The sequence below is a fragment of the Tupaia chinensis genome, unplaced genomic scaffold (assembly GCF_000334495.1).
Source record: "Tupaia chinensis unplaced genomic scaffold, TupChi_1.0 Scaffold000140_1, whole genome shotgun sequence".
Lineage (NCBI taxonomy): Eukaryota > Metazoa > Chordata > Mammalia > Scandentia > Tupaiidae > Tupaia > Tupaia belangeri.
Window position 1 is genome coordinate 716,363 of NW_006159610.1, and position 15,189 is coordinate 731,551.

Genomic DNA, 15,189 nt, shown 5'->3' on the forward strand with positions numbered 1-15,189 from the left:
GTGTGGCCGTACTGTTGGTGGGAATGTAACCTGGCCCAGCCACTGTGGAAAACAATTTGGAGGTTCCTCAAAGACCTACAAATAGAACTACCATTTGATCCAGCAATCCCACTTCTGGGTATCTACCCATATGACAAGAGGATGCTCAGTCGGAAAAGCGCTGGCATGATCACTAAGGCATGGAACCAACCCAAATGTCCACAAACAAATGAATGGATTGGAAAAAGTGTGGCACATATACTCTATGGAATACTATTCAGCCATAAAAAGCATGGAAGATTTATTGCTGAGTGAAGCAAGCCAGGCTATGAAAGATATTGTATATATCCACTTAATATATTCAGACTATGCATACTCTGTGGTAGAGACTGAAATATTGGAGGGCATAAAAGCAGTGAAAATAGTTATGGACACTGAAGACAATATGGAATGGGTGGGAGAGAAGAGTATAGAGAAGAAAAGCAAGAGAAAAATAGGCATGACACTTTTGGGACACAAATGGTTTATTACCGTTGATGATAATATGTATAGTATTCAAAAAAAAAACTGTATACTATTCTCAACTGGACTAGTTTGAGAAGCATTTCATGTTAGGTAAATTCTCTTTATAAGCCAAATGATGTATACTGAGTGAATGTATAAAAAATATATAATAAATTTTTTAAATGATAATAATAATAATCTGGAAAAAATGAAAAGCTATTTGCAGCTGCTGATGTGGATAGAAATATCTTTGTCTTGACTGATATGCATGGTAATTAATTGTGCTGGGAAAACAAGTGTTACACTGTAAAGGTTTATGTGATTAAATGCAATATAAAAAGTAATAATAAAAAAATAAAAAGTAAGCCCATCTCTATTCTCCTCAGCGAGAAACCTGCTAAATGAATAAGCTTTATTACCCAAAGAAAAATAACTTAAGTCATCTCTTATATCCCCTGCAAATATGGATTTTTACATTACACATTTTTTAAAAAGGGAATATTTCTATCTTTATTTATTAGTATTCTTCTGAAGGCAAGGGAATGGAGATAATTGCTACAAACCAGGTCCTTCTGTGTCTCTATCAACCACCTCTCCCAAGAACGCAAACCATACCAAACACTTTTCAATAAGAACATTCAAAACTGACTTTATGAAAGGAGACAACAGTACTTCAATTCACCAGTGTCCTTTGTTATGCAGGTGTCCACATAAGAGAATTTCTTTTAGTACTGAAATTTACAACCCAATATGCCAAAACTTTTCAAATTACAAATGGAAACTTTAGCTCTAATACATGATACTCAGTGCCTCAATATTAAACATATTCTTGTTCATTCCTGATAGTGTTATGATTGTGAACACAAGATCACACCAAGCAACAGCACACAAGAACCACAAGAGTGGTTAAGACCGCCTGTCGCTATGCTGCGTATGCCCAGAATGGTATTGTTTTGTTTTGTTTTTACTTTCTGAGAATGTGCATCACATGCATAATTTTTGGTTGCCTTTTTATGTTTGCATTAAGTTCTGCTTTGTCCTTGTCTCTAACAGTCCCCTCAACCTTTCTAATATAACACATCAAATCAATTTTTTTTTTAAAAAAAGCTAAATTGTACCCCAAATAAGATCACCTCGGCACTGGAGATCTAAGTTACAGCCCTGGCTCTATTTCTGTGCAGCTTTTAGGTCCACAGTCTCTTTGAACATTTGTTTTTACTGTCTCTAACAGGAATAAGAGATGCACTACCCATATCAAACACCAAATGGGGTACTGCGTTTGAAAGCTCTTAGTTAAGGGAAAAGTACTAAAAATAAATACCAATTGTTTTTGTTGTAATGCTGGATATTTATACAAGGACACTTCAAAATGTTAGTAGAAGAGTAAAATTAGAGTATAATACTATATTTTTATACTATACTTTTTTAAAATAAGTATTTTCATGAAGATTTTGAAGACTCTGCAAAAAGTATGTGAGCTTAATGACACGGGTTAGGAAGACTTTGTGATCCCTTTCCATTTCTGACCTGGGGTTCCAAGTGATCCACCTACCTGTTCTCCTGAGAGTCCCATATGGGCCCTATGGATAGGTAAGATGGGGTTTACAATAGGAGTGCTCATTGGTCTAAGGAAACTATAAAAGGGTAATGTTTCATTTCTAAGCAGAAAAAGTGTATAAGCGGGGTTTAAATCCCCAGTGAAAATGACTCATGACACTGATTGGTGTTCTTTCTTATCAAGAGAATATTAAACACAAATCTAGAATTAAATTTATAGTCAGGGTTTAGAACAGAGGCTATTTAGGCACACAACTAAGTATGGAATTTTGTAACCATGTGTCATGAAAGACGGAAGATGGGAGAAAGTTAGCTAGAAAACTCTAAACATTTCATCTTATCCACAAATTTCTGTGACAATGAAGACATCTGATAAGTCTACCACAAGTAATCATAAATTATTGGTGCTGATCATTCTATTACATGTTTCTGAAACTAGCTTGGTGCTGTCTGAGTAAATCATATTCTGCCTAGAGCGATGTAGCTTACCTCGAATTATTTCAGAATCATCTAAAATGACTCCTTTTTCTATTAAAATGATGAATGGGCTAAATGAGGTATGTAATAAATACTGCAGGTTTGTAAACAGATTTTTGCTCTCTGGAGAATGGAGGCCTTACTTCATTGGGTAATTCTGCCCCTTGGTATTATCAGAAGAAGTCATCCTGAAACTATTGTTAGTAAGGGAAACAGTAGAGTGAGTCATATTGGAACAAAATAGTGAATGTCTTTATGGTTAAGGGAATAACTCCAGGGTACAGGAAAATAACCCCCCCCAACACACACATATACTATCAGGACACAGTTCAGAATATCCAGACACAAAAAGGGCATAAATCAGTCCCATTTAGGAATCATGCCTAAGCCATGAAAGCACAGATAAATAAAAGAAATAAATACAGAGCTGGAATGTTCAACACCGTGAAGAATTTAATGTTCAATAGACAAAAATGAAGTAGTTCTCGTAGCACCTGCTATATCACATAGTAAACAAAACTGCTATTCAATTTACTACTGAATTCACTAAGCCATAGGTCCACCCACAATAGGTGGAAAGCAATTCACAAAGGCTCTATCAGATCTGACAGTTTTGAGACTTGCCATGAAGATAAACTGGAAAGATAGCTATTGAGCAAAGGGGAGCTCATCTGCCTCACAGTCACCCTGAGAACATAACATGCAAAACACTTTCTTGGGGTTTGAAAGGAATGACAGACTTGATTATGCTCATGTTAAACTTTTAATTAGTTACAGGCTAAAGCAAACACTGAAGGCCATATTTCTTAGCCTCTTCAGTAGGAAATGATATTATGATGTCAGTTCAATAAAATTCCAAGGCCCTAATGACAGTTCATTTCAGACAAGGCAATGAAGCAAATATGTTAGCAATAAATGCCAGGTCATTATAAAGAGATAGAATTATAACTAGCCCTTTGCACCTCAGTTACCTATGGATTTTTACTCAGTGCTCTCCATATCTCACCTGGACACTCATAATGACCCAAGTGATAGGATGTCAATAAGTATTTATGGCATGGCTAACACACAGGACACCGCTAAACAAGAGTTGCCCTGAACTGACTCATCTGCAAGCACCTGGATGAATTTTCAAAAGTGTATTAAAAATGAAACTATGACAACACATTTTAAGCAGAGTTGCTCCTCGTAGCCATCTTTAAAGATAACTAATTGGTCCCAAGAACATCAATAGCATTATCCACAACTTTCTTTTCTTTTTGTCAACAAGGCCACCCACACTGAGGCATTTCCTTAGGCAAAGGCAACACAAGCAAATCGTAACACATTCTCCCTGGTCCACCCCAGTCTTGACAGGGAGATTCAATTCCCTCTACCAGATGAATGCCAGTCACTCTTCACCTCCGCCTCTCACTATTGGGTGCTTCTCTAAGGCTATCTGGAGTTGTTAAGATCTGAGGTATCTCTGCCAACCTGAATAAGGAGGGGGTGTGATGATGTACATCCGGGAAATTACTCCTCTGCATAAAGTTTGTAGTATATATGCGATGCTTAAGTCTATCATTGCAGTCCTATTCACTCTTTAGCCTCTGAACATAAAGGCTGGCAAAATGAACCAGAACAGATTTCTCCTTTTTCACAGCAGTAGCAAACGTACCTGAAGTTGTCCTGCCAAGCCACACAATATTTGATTAACAATCTCTTCCTAAGTGTGTGCTTTCCAGCTGACAGTAATAACGCTACCATAGCACACAGGAAGTAAGGACCACACATGATAACAAAGAACATAAAGGGGGAAAGAGGATACAAACGCTTTGTTCTGGAAACGACAGTGGCCTGCTGAATCCAAATGTACAGGAGGCGAAATGACACAGCGTGCCTCTGCTCTCTCCTGTCTGGAGGGATGCTGCCCTTTGAATTTCCTGGTGAGCTATTAACTGAGCAAGAGTTAGAAAGAATGAAACCTGCAGATGGATCCCAGATCCTGTTCTCACCAGTACAATAAGGAAAATACCTCACACCTATATGGCTCAAATCTCTCAAACATAAAGTGGAAACTCTCTATATAATCCTTAAAAGCAAAAAGCCTAAATCATTAACTTCACATTTAACATTTGAAACAAGTAATACTCTACATAATCCCAATAACTGGGACTTAAACCAGCACACAGTACAGAGCTTTAATAGACGTTATAATCAAAGTACTATATTGTACCCCAAAAAAACAAAATTAAAAAAAAAAATCTTTAAGTACCCAATAAAAGATCCAGGATTAAGGTCATCACACTGCAACTTCATTCACCTGGCTAATTTTAATGCTCCAAACCCCAAGCGAGCATGAACCATGTTGATCATTTCAAAATTATAACCACAATTGTATCATTCGACCTTGGGCAGGACTTCACTTATATCTGGGCAGCAGTGGTATTCTTATCTATTTCCTTTAATTTAGTCATTTTTCTCCATACCCCAAATTTAAAATCTTTTTCTCTTTTACCATGAAATTTCAACTGTCACAGTTTGAAGCACAAACAAAACACAGAACTGAAAAGCACACAGCACAAAATTAATCAATTCTTCTTCTTGATTGCTTCACTGGTGCGTTTCAGACAAAAAGGAAACTGGGGATGAAAAGTGACATTTTGGTGAAACAGTCGCTTAAATTTGCAAAAACTCAACTTATGTATTCACCCACCCTATTTTATTAGTGTTATTTTTTTCTAAATAGTATGATGAGAGTCTTATGAATTCAAAAATTTTAAGTAGAAAAAAAGAAAAAATAAAGAAAGAAATGCAAGGTAAGAATGACCTTCCCCATAAACCTGAGACTTGATGCAAGATTCTTTGTGGAAAAGTAACAAGTTCAAGTTAAATTTTGTATCCCAAGGAATTAATAGCATCTATTACATAGTAGGTGCTGAATAAATTTGTGATGATGGGGAATGCAGAAAGGAATCAAAATACCTAATGACTTGGCGAATGTTCTCACCCAGTGCTGAACAAAACAATGATGCAGTATCTGGGCCAGGACCCTCCTCACTTCTATACTGAGTCCATTCTTTACAATACACACTTAACCCTAGACATTTTTAAAGTTCATTGCTAATTTTTCTGATAGAGATCTACTGTTTTAGAAACCCTGCAATAGCCTTGATGATTCTCTCAACTCTCCAAACCTAAATAAGAAATGCTCTCTATCAATTTTTTTTAAAATTTGCTATAGGGGACATACAGTTGCCAGAGAGAGAGAGAGAAAGGGAAAGTGAGAAATCATTCCCCATTAGTGATGACCACAACAAAACCCCTTCTCCTCCATCCTCCTCTTGGAGTTTTAGACATACACATGTACCCAGCATGTTTTTCAGGCTGCCAAGTCCAGGACTCGAACCACTCTGTCAGCTATGTGGAATCCAGTCACCCCAACCACAACACTACCAGCTAAAGATTTCTCACACCTCTCCTCTTGCAGCACTCCCCTATTTGAGGTACCCCCTGTTTTCAGTTGGATTAAGGTAAAAGCCTTCTAACTGGTCTCTATACTCCCAGTCATTTCCTCCTCTTTTTCCTTCACACATCACTACAGTGTGCTACTGACATGGCTTTCCAACGATCTCCCTGCCCCCCTTCCGACCTTTCTGCTCCAGTTCAGGGTTCTTCATGGACACGTATGGTCCTGTATGATCTTTGCCCTGCCAATTACTTCCGCCTCATCCCTCAACATCCCTTCCTTGGACCTTCCACTCAGCAACTCCCTGTCATGTCCCACTGTCCTCACATCTCCGTGCTTTTATCTGTGACCCCACAGGCTGAACCACCCCTACTCCTCAGCCTTGGGAGCAAGTCCTACTCACACTTCAAGACAGCACCACTCAGCTATTGCTATTCTAAAACATCTCTTCTATTCTTCCTCACTTCCTCTCCTCTAATTTCTGGGGTCTGCGTGGATTCAATTATTCACTTATTCAATCAACAAATATTTATTGACTACTTACCATCTGATTGGCACTAGCACATATTAGGCAAAGATGTGTTGAATGAATGAACATAGACATAGTGATGATTTGAAAGAAAGCCAAAGTCCCTGCTTGCACAAAAGTGAGAATTCTCACAAGACTATAAGTAGCAGCATTCTGTAGTAGACGTAGCACGCTTAGATATTATTTTAATGTATCTGTCCCCATATCATATTGTGAATTCCTGAAGTCCAGGATATTGTTTTCTTTATAAATCCTTAGTACTTAGCAAACTAAAAGTAACCACTCAATAAAATACCTGTGCAGAGAGTGAAGAAAACTATTTTACATTTAAGTTTATAAGCTGCAGAATATTTATGTAAATATTGCCTTAAGTAAATTGAAGCTTCTTTTAAAGTGTTTTTTAAAAGGGAACTAATGTTAAACCAGCATAATTTAATAAGACAGAAAAAGAAACAAGATTCTAGTTAGTATTTTAAAAAAGAAATCCAATATACAGTGATGGCAAAGTCCAAACGTTCCCAACTCACTACTCTTTAATTGGAGGAAAAAAAAAAAAAGGAAGAAACAAAACTGGGACCCAACAGTGGCTCAGCAGCAAAGCAAGACACTCTGCAAGGCAATCTCACAGGGGAAGAGTCCCTGCTCAAGAGACTCCCCAGAGTACGCCAGGCACACACTCACCCACGATCCAGGGCTGCTGAAGCAAGGGGTGTATGGTGGTGTCAAGACCTGTTGGGTAGTGCACACGCATGTGCCCTCACACTCACTCTCTCAAGAAATCAGTCACTAAATAAACTTTTAAGAAATCTAATGACATAATAAATATTAGATAACATGTATAAATCTTAAAGATACCCAAAATATCAAGAAAAAGTAAAACAAAAATGCCAAGTTTCATTAACTCTAACAAACTGTAAGTTCCTTGGTCTTGCTCTTTTAATTAGTCTTCATTCTTTAAAGAGATGCATCCCTGCTCCCCCAAAACATACTTCTAGTGTAAATTTTACTTAACATTTTCATACACATAAAACCATCAATGGCCTGCTTCTCCAATATCTCTGGATAAAATCAGGCGAACACATACAAGCACTACTCAGTCCAGATGGGGGAGGGGCTGGCATAGTCCTCTGGACTTTAGAGTAGGCTTAATAGCTTCCCCAGCCAAAGCAACCCTTCCAAAGGGGAATTTTGATATGACCCGTTTTAGAATTTTACCGTAGGGTGCATGTGCTCACTGGAGAGAGACAGAAATAGAGAAAAAGTGAGAAATCAGCTTCCAGGGTGGATGGCCACACCACAACCCCTTCTCCGACATTCTCATCTGGGCATTTTGGGCATGCACACACATGTACCCAGGGGGATTTTCAAGCCACTGGATCCAGGACTCAAACTGCGGAGTCAGCCACGTGGGAGTCCAGTGCCTTAGTGACCACACCACCTGCTGGCACTGATCTTAGCCAATTTTAAAACTTGAACAACAGAGCCAACAGGACTTTGCCCTTCCAAGAGTTTCAATAAAGCTAGCTGCTAACATAACTGTGGGAAGAAAAGCTTGCACCCACACAGAAGAAGACAGCAATCTAAATGTCAACTGTCCGTGAATGGGGAAAGTGGGAGTGGGGGTGGGGTGGTTTTATTTCCCAGTGCCAACAGCGCATCAGGTGTCTCCCCCTATTTTCCCAGTTCTCCTAAAAGACAGCTTTCCAATTATCTGAAATGTGTAAAACCCAACTTTTACTTTCCTAAAGGCTGCAACATTAGTGTCCTACATAAAGAAGACCAAACCAATGTCTGCCATCATGCAGAGTCTACACAGCAGAGAGAAGAACAGCAGCAAAAGCACCCAGGTGGCGTGGTGGTTACGGTGCTGGATACACCCACATGGCTGACTGAAGTTTGGTCCCGGACCTCGTAGCTTGCTTTCTCACTTTCCTTTTTTCTCTCTCTCTGGTCAAATTAAAATAAACGAATGAATAAATAAAATTAAATAATTCTTTTCCTTAAAAAAAAAAAAAAAAAGCCCAAAACTCACGGCAGAACAAATTAACATTCCTGGGTTCTGAAGACGTCACCTCTCCAGCCAGGGACCACAGGACTAAGGTAGGCAGAAGGCTCAAACCACATTGTTCCAAGTCAGAGGGAAGTGGGACACAGAACCTGAAGCCCTAACACCTATATGGAATGTACACATAGGACGAGAACAGGCAGAAAAACATCCTCAAACTTCTGAACATGAAGGGCAGGTGACAGAATTACAGTCATATTTTCCAGAAGAAACGGGTTCATTATACACTGACTTCCTTTTATTTTCTCTATGTGCACCTGGACATGGGTTACACCTCAAAGAAACAGAAAGATACAAAGAGAACAGAAACTGACCCTTTTCTGATCACATTTCAATGATTCCCAACTGCCAGCTGAATCAGGAAGGTGCCACTTGCGCTCACGTTCAAGCACTCCATATGTGGTCAGATTTTCCCTCTCCCATGAATTCCCACTTGTGTTGTGACCAGGACTAAAGGTCCTAGGAAGGTATATGTGGATTTCTAAGAAGGCTGATGAGGGGGCTGAGCAGTTACGGGACTCCAGGCTTCAACCAGAGCACCCGCACTTGTACCCAGCAAGAGGAAATTGTTTAGTGAATTATGCTGATTAAAGGAGGCAGGAGGACGAGTTAGTGGCAAGGTGGTTCAGGCAGTCAGATCCCACATGGTCGACTGCAAGATACGCATCTTGGACTCGTGGCCTGAACACCTTGCAGGGTACGGTACGTGTGCATGCCTCCCCAAAATCCCAAAGGGAGGGAACAAGAGAAGAGAAAGGATTGCAGCATGACTCTGCCACAAGGGGAGTGCTTGCTGGCTCCTCGTCTCTCTGCCATGAGTATATGCACCCTCTGGCAAACTAAAAAGAAAAAAATCAGAAAAAATAGGTAGATAGAAAGATATTATTCAGCCATTGAAATTATACTTCAGAAAAATATTTGGAGGTATAAGAAAATATTCGTGATGTTAATACTATATATAGCATTATCCAAATTATTTTTTAAGAGGTTTTTGTATATTTGTTTGTTTGTTTGTTTGCCTTAGGCTCCATGCACTAGCCAAAGAGAGGGGGGGAGAGAGAGCTGGAGACAGTGAGAGGGAAAGTCAGAAACAGTCCCCATCTCCTCCATTCTCCTCTCAGAATTTTGGGCATGCACACACACATGACCAGCGTGATTTTGAAATCACCAGGTCTGGGACTCAAAACGCAGTTGGCCATGTGGGAGTCCAGCAACATAACCACTACACCATCTGCTGGTCCCTCAAATTCTTAAATATATAATAAAACTACACACACACACACACACACACACACACACACACAAAACCTACAAGAAAGCACACCCCAGTGTAAACTGTGCTTATATAAAAAAGACAGATTTATGGGTGCTTCTAAATTTTTCTAATAGTAATCCAAAAAAAAGAAAAGAAATTTTTTTGCAATATTTTCTTTCAAAAAAAAAAAAAAAAAGATTTGCTCTTATAAAAATGATTCTCCCAAGATCCTTGCTACTTTTTTCCTGGTCTGAAGTCCAGAAAATGATTGATCAAGCCTTACTCACCTTTGCTGGAATCCTCCCAGACTAACACCTGGTACCTGCCAGCAGGAGAAGGAAACAGGCCAGGCTGTAGGCCCCAGAGGTTTCAAAGATAATAAAACCAAAACAAGGGGAGAAAAAGCGAGCACATTGCATCCCTCTGGGCACGACACATGTGCATTTGTCAGTGATCTTTACTTCAATATTTCTGAAGTTGCTTGCCTTAAAGTCCCTGGTGGTTAACCTTAACAAATCGTCAGCTACTGACAAAAGTGAAGAGAATCTAAGCAAAAAGAACATGGGTGTTATTAACACTAAAGTGGGCATGCATGCTGCTGTACGTGCTTTTCCCAGACCTCAGGGATTTCCCTGTCGGGAACGAATGTCTCCGAACTTTACCACTCACCAGGTGCTTCGCCTTCGCTCGCTCCTCCTCGCTTGAGATCCTCTCTCGAAGGATGGCTCTGGTTAACTGCTCGTTGGCCGCAGCTCGCTCTCGCTCCAGCTCTTTGCCTTGCTTTAGTCTGTAAAGATAAGGGAGATCTAACTTTAAAAACTATTGTATTAGCTGACATTATTTTTGGTCAAATGAAATAATTAAATTTAAAAAATAGCCAAAATGTCAATAGCTGAAGTAATCCAGACCCACAATCTATCAAAAGCAGGTATGGAGGTAAATCCCCATGCAACCTCTACCTGAGCATTTGAGAATCACAGAATATGAAAACATGAAGAGGCTTATTAATTTGGCTGGCAAACAGATTTATGTTTTATAAAGCTCTTCTACGTACAGGTGAAACCTACCCACCTAAAAACCCCGTCGCAGGTGCCTCCGTGGACCCTCTGGAAATGTAACTAGTGATCCTAATGAACAAGTCATTTATGTGACAAATACTCGAAGGCAACCTCAAAATCGATTGGATTCAACTATGTACTGAATCCACACCAGGCAGTGTGCTAAGCCTTGAGGATACAGTGGTGAACAAGAACCACGGGCCCCTGGCTCTAGGACCTTACATTCCAGCAAATAAAGACATCTTTTCTCCCAGTATATTATCCCCATTTTCGAACAATCCTCATGCAAATATGGCATACCTTTCAACGGCAGGGCTCCTCACTTCTGGAATGACTAAGTTTGTCCCTTAGCTGCAAACTAAACCCAACACTCTTGACACGCTCTAGCAAAATAAGACGGCAGAAGCTTACCCCCCCAGATCTGCAAACAATACTAATTCTATTAATGAAGCATAAGATTGTATTAGGTTTATCAGTAGCCTCATCACACAATTAGATCATATTAAGTTACAATCCACTAAAACCCTTCATTGTACATGATAAAGATAAATTGCTTTGGCACCGATTTTTGCCATAATGCCTGGCACATAAAGGCATTCAGTAATCACTGAATGGGAGAACATTTCAGCCTAATCTCATGGACAGAGATTTTGTGATTGCCTTTTCATCTTTGAGAGAATAACCCCTCTATACCATTATATCCCTGAAGGGATAAGCTATGCTTTTATAAGGAAAAGGTAAATTGTTACGTTGGGGTGTGAGTGAAATCTCTAAGTGTGAATGATGAGCACCGAATTCCACTTGTTAGTCTATCGAATTTTAGTTTTAAAAATATTATTGAAAAGAACTAAAGATAACCAAATTTTTCATTATTATTTTAAACTGGCACACCAACCTGATTCTCTGGAATTCTCAGAAATCAATTATAACTGATGAAAACTGCCTTGCAAAATATATTCCAATATTATAATGCTTTTCCTATAAAAATTACAACTATACGGTTTTTGTCTTGAATAAAGAATACAAACAAATTAAAACCTGCACTTCGAAATTCTCTAATGAAAAAGCAGCTGTTAGGAAAATTCCTAAACAACAAGCACAACGAGGCTCATATAAATCAATTTTTTCTAAATTATTCCACAAAGGCTATGGAACAAATTCAATAACATCAATGATATCAATACATTAACTCCCCTGGGCATACATAATTTGTAAGAGAGCAGTGATAGTTAGAAATCTTGTTGTTCCCCCAGAGCAGGAGTTCAAAGAGTAGGGTCCACAAACCAGCAACAGTAGCATCACCTGAGAACTTGTTAGAAATGCAAATCCTTGTGGTCAGCATAGCGTACTGGTTAAGGCACTGGACTCCCACATGGTCAACCATGGTTCAAGTCTTGGACCTGGAAGCTTAAAACTCACACCAGGAACATGGGCATGCGAGGCCAAAATCCTGAGAGGAGAATGGAGGAGAAGGCAAGGCTATCCCCCCCGGGGGTGAATTCTCAGACACAACCACACACCTGCTGACTCGGAAACATTGAGGGTAATGTCTAACATACTGTCTTTTTATTAGCCCGTATACTCATGAATGTGAAAGCTTAAAAGCCACAGCCCCTGTGGGAGGCTGCGCACCAGCGAATAAAGCAAACAATTACACAATGCCAAAGGCCATGATTGGCTCCCCTTCAAAAACCTCACCTTCAGAACCCTACTCTGATTGGCTACTTCCCATAAAGGCCACAATTGGTTCCCTTCAAAAAAACCTGACCTTCGAAACCATACTCTGATTGGCCACTTCCCATAGCAAATCGGTGAGCTTAGAATCCCTCAGATTTGCATAATCTGGCACCTCATGATTGGTCCACAGAATCAACCAATCATAACCTACCTTTTACAATCCTTCATTCAACCAATCACTGACCACCAGCATGTATATAACCACGACCCCTGGCCCACAATCTTCAGACTACCAGGAAGACAACACAGACGACCAGGGAGACGACCCTGAAGACCCTGAAGAGTTGACACGGCGTCGTCTCCAGACGACCCTGAAGAGCTGTGACACTGCGTCATCTCCATGCTGCTCACAATAGACGACGCAACCCTGAAGAGTTGTAACACTGCATCGTGTCCGTGCTGTACCAATCTGCCCACAATAAACGGACGACCCTGAAGACACTGTGTCATATCCGTGCTGTAACACTACACTGCTTGTCCTGGCTCTCACTCCTTCCCTCAAGAAACCTGTTCGACTGTCCCCCCGGGTCGGGACAAGCCCCAATTACCAAAATGTACTTTCACCCAAATAACACCCACAGAGGAACCAGCAGTTAGTGTAATGGTCATGTCACTTAACTCCCAAGTAGCCGACCATGGTTTGAGTCCCAGACCCAGTGGCTTAAACTCACACCGGGTGTGTGTGCCCAAGATCTCGAGAGGAGAATGGAGGAGAAGGGACTGTGGCGTGGCCATCACCCCTGGGGGGTGATTTCTCGCTTTCTATCTCTCTGTCTCTGTCTTTCTGGCGAGCGCGTGTGCCCTATAGCAAAAATCTCTCAAAATAAATAAGTAAATAAATAAAATAACACCCACAGATATATAAATACAAAGTAACATAAAAAATGAAGTAGTTGGGCCAGCCCTACATCCTAGTGGTTAAGCAAGCTAGATTCCACCTGGAACTACCATGGTTCAAATCTTGGTCCCAGTGGCCTGAAAAACATACCAGGCACATGTGCATGTGTCCCTAAAATATCAACATTATGAAAAAATGGAGGAAAAGGAATTATGGCCTGACCATGCTCCACTAGAGGGTAGTTTCTTCCTCTATGTCCCTCTGTTTCTCTCTGACGAGTACATGTACCCTCTAGCAACTGCTGAGATTATTATGGACATATTATCAACAAGAGGAAAACATTATCTCTTTTATATATGTGGTAGAAACTAAAGCCAACAATAAAAATTCTATCAGTACAGATCACTACCATTTGCCAAGCACTGTGACATTATATACTTAAATAGAACTTTAAAAAAAAAAAAAACTTTATTCTATGAACATACAATGAATTCTATACAACTGGATTTTTCTTTCATATTTATTCCAAGTGGTTTCTCAAATTTTAAAGTATCACTTATTTTAATAACAACTACTTCTTTTACTGAGTTTAATTTTATGTGGCATAACTTTTACATACAAATGGAGTTAGAAGGGGTTGAACTTTAAGAATTACAGAATTATATAAGGTTTTGGTAAATTAATGCAAGAGAAGCAAAAATATAAACACAAAGGCTTTTAATGTTATAATAAAAATAAAGCTTGCTTATTTGGTACAGATGCACACATTGCAGAACTGAACTCCTAGGTCTACATGCAGGCTCCACACTTAGGAGCTGAGTAAGTACTTTAGCTAGCCTCCTGAGTCTGTCATTCTCACGGGTAGAATGCGGTGGTATAATAGTTGCCTCACAGGGCTCTACACAAACACGGCACTTAGCACAATGCCCATAATACAAGCGCTTCTCAACAAGTGTTAGGTGAGCAGGAGTGCCCACCGTGGATAAAGAACACAGGGAAAGCAATGGTTTCTCTGAAATGAAGAAATACCTACCATCTCCAAACTTCACTAAATACATTGTGTCCACATAAAAGCTCTATCTTCTTTATGTTCTTTTCCAATTTTTTGCCAATAAGAAATTCTCCTTTACTTTTATTATCTTCAAGGTCTAAAATTCAAAAATGACTTACTGGCTCCGGCAGACCTACCCATTTATATACTTCTTTCTTCCTTTCTTTCCCACTTGCCTATTAGCTTCACAAAGGCAGGAACTTGGTCCATTTCATTCACTGCCATATGGCCAGTTCTTGAACAGTGCCTGCTATATAGTAAGCACTCAACATAAACCTGCTGAATGTATGCATGCGTGCATGCATGCATGAAAAGGTGGCATGTTTCCAACCACAGACACAAATGGAAAACTAACTGCAGAAAATAGGAGGCTGAGAATTCAAGAAACAATTAGAGAAGCTGAACTCTACAAAGGCCTTGCCACTATGTATGTGGTACACATGTGACATAGTTGAGACTACCCTAACAACCTACAACAGAAGGTACCACCACATTCCGGAACCTCCAGAGCATCAGTACTGTGTTTGACTATGGGATTCAGGGAGATTGTGAGTGATGCAAATCGACTGAAGTCATTCGGTTTTTTTCTTAATAAATTCTGAAAGTTACTTTCTCACTTATCCCTCTAAACAGAACTGCAGAGAGTCAGCCGCATACCACACAAGCTAAGTGCAATGCTTTTAAAACTGGA

The 15,189-nt window shown here is 39.8% G+C and overlaps 1 protein-coding gene across 3 annotated transcripts in view; it reads right to left on the reverse strand.

Annotated features, from left to right (window-relative positions):
* Positions 1-15,189, reverse strand: part of CHCHD3 (coiled-coil-helix-coiled-coil-helix domain containing 3) — a 297,487-nt gene that overhangs the window by 175,694 nt on the left and 106,604 nt on the right. For all 3 annotated transcript variants that reach the window (XM_006144989.2, XM_014586463.1, XM_014586462.1), the window contains exon 4: positions 10,484-10,601. In XM_006144989.2, the coding sequence (XP_006145051.1) occupies positions 10,484-10,601 (118 nt within the window). The remainder of the gene's footprint in view (positions 1-10,483; positions 10,602-15,189) is intronic.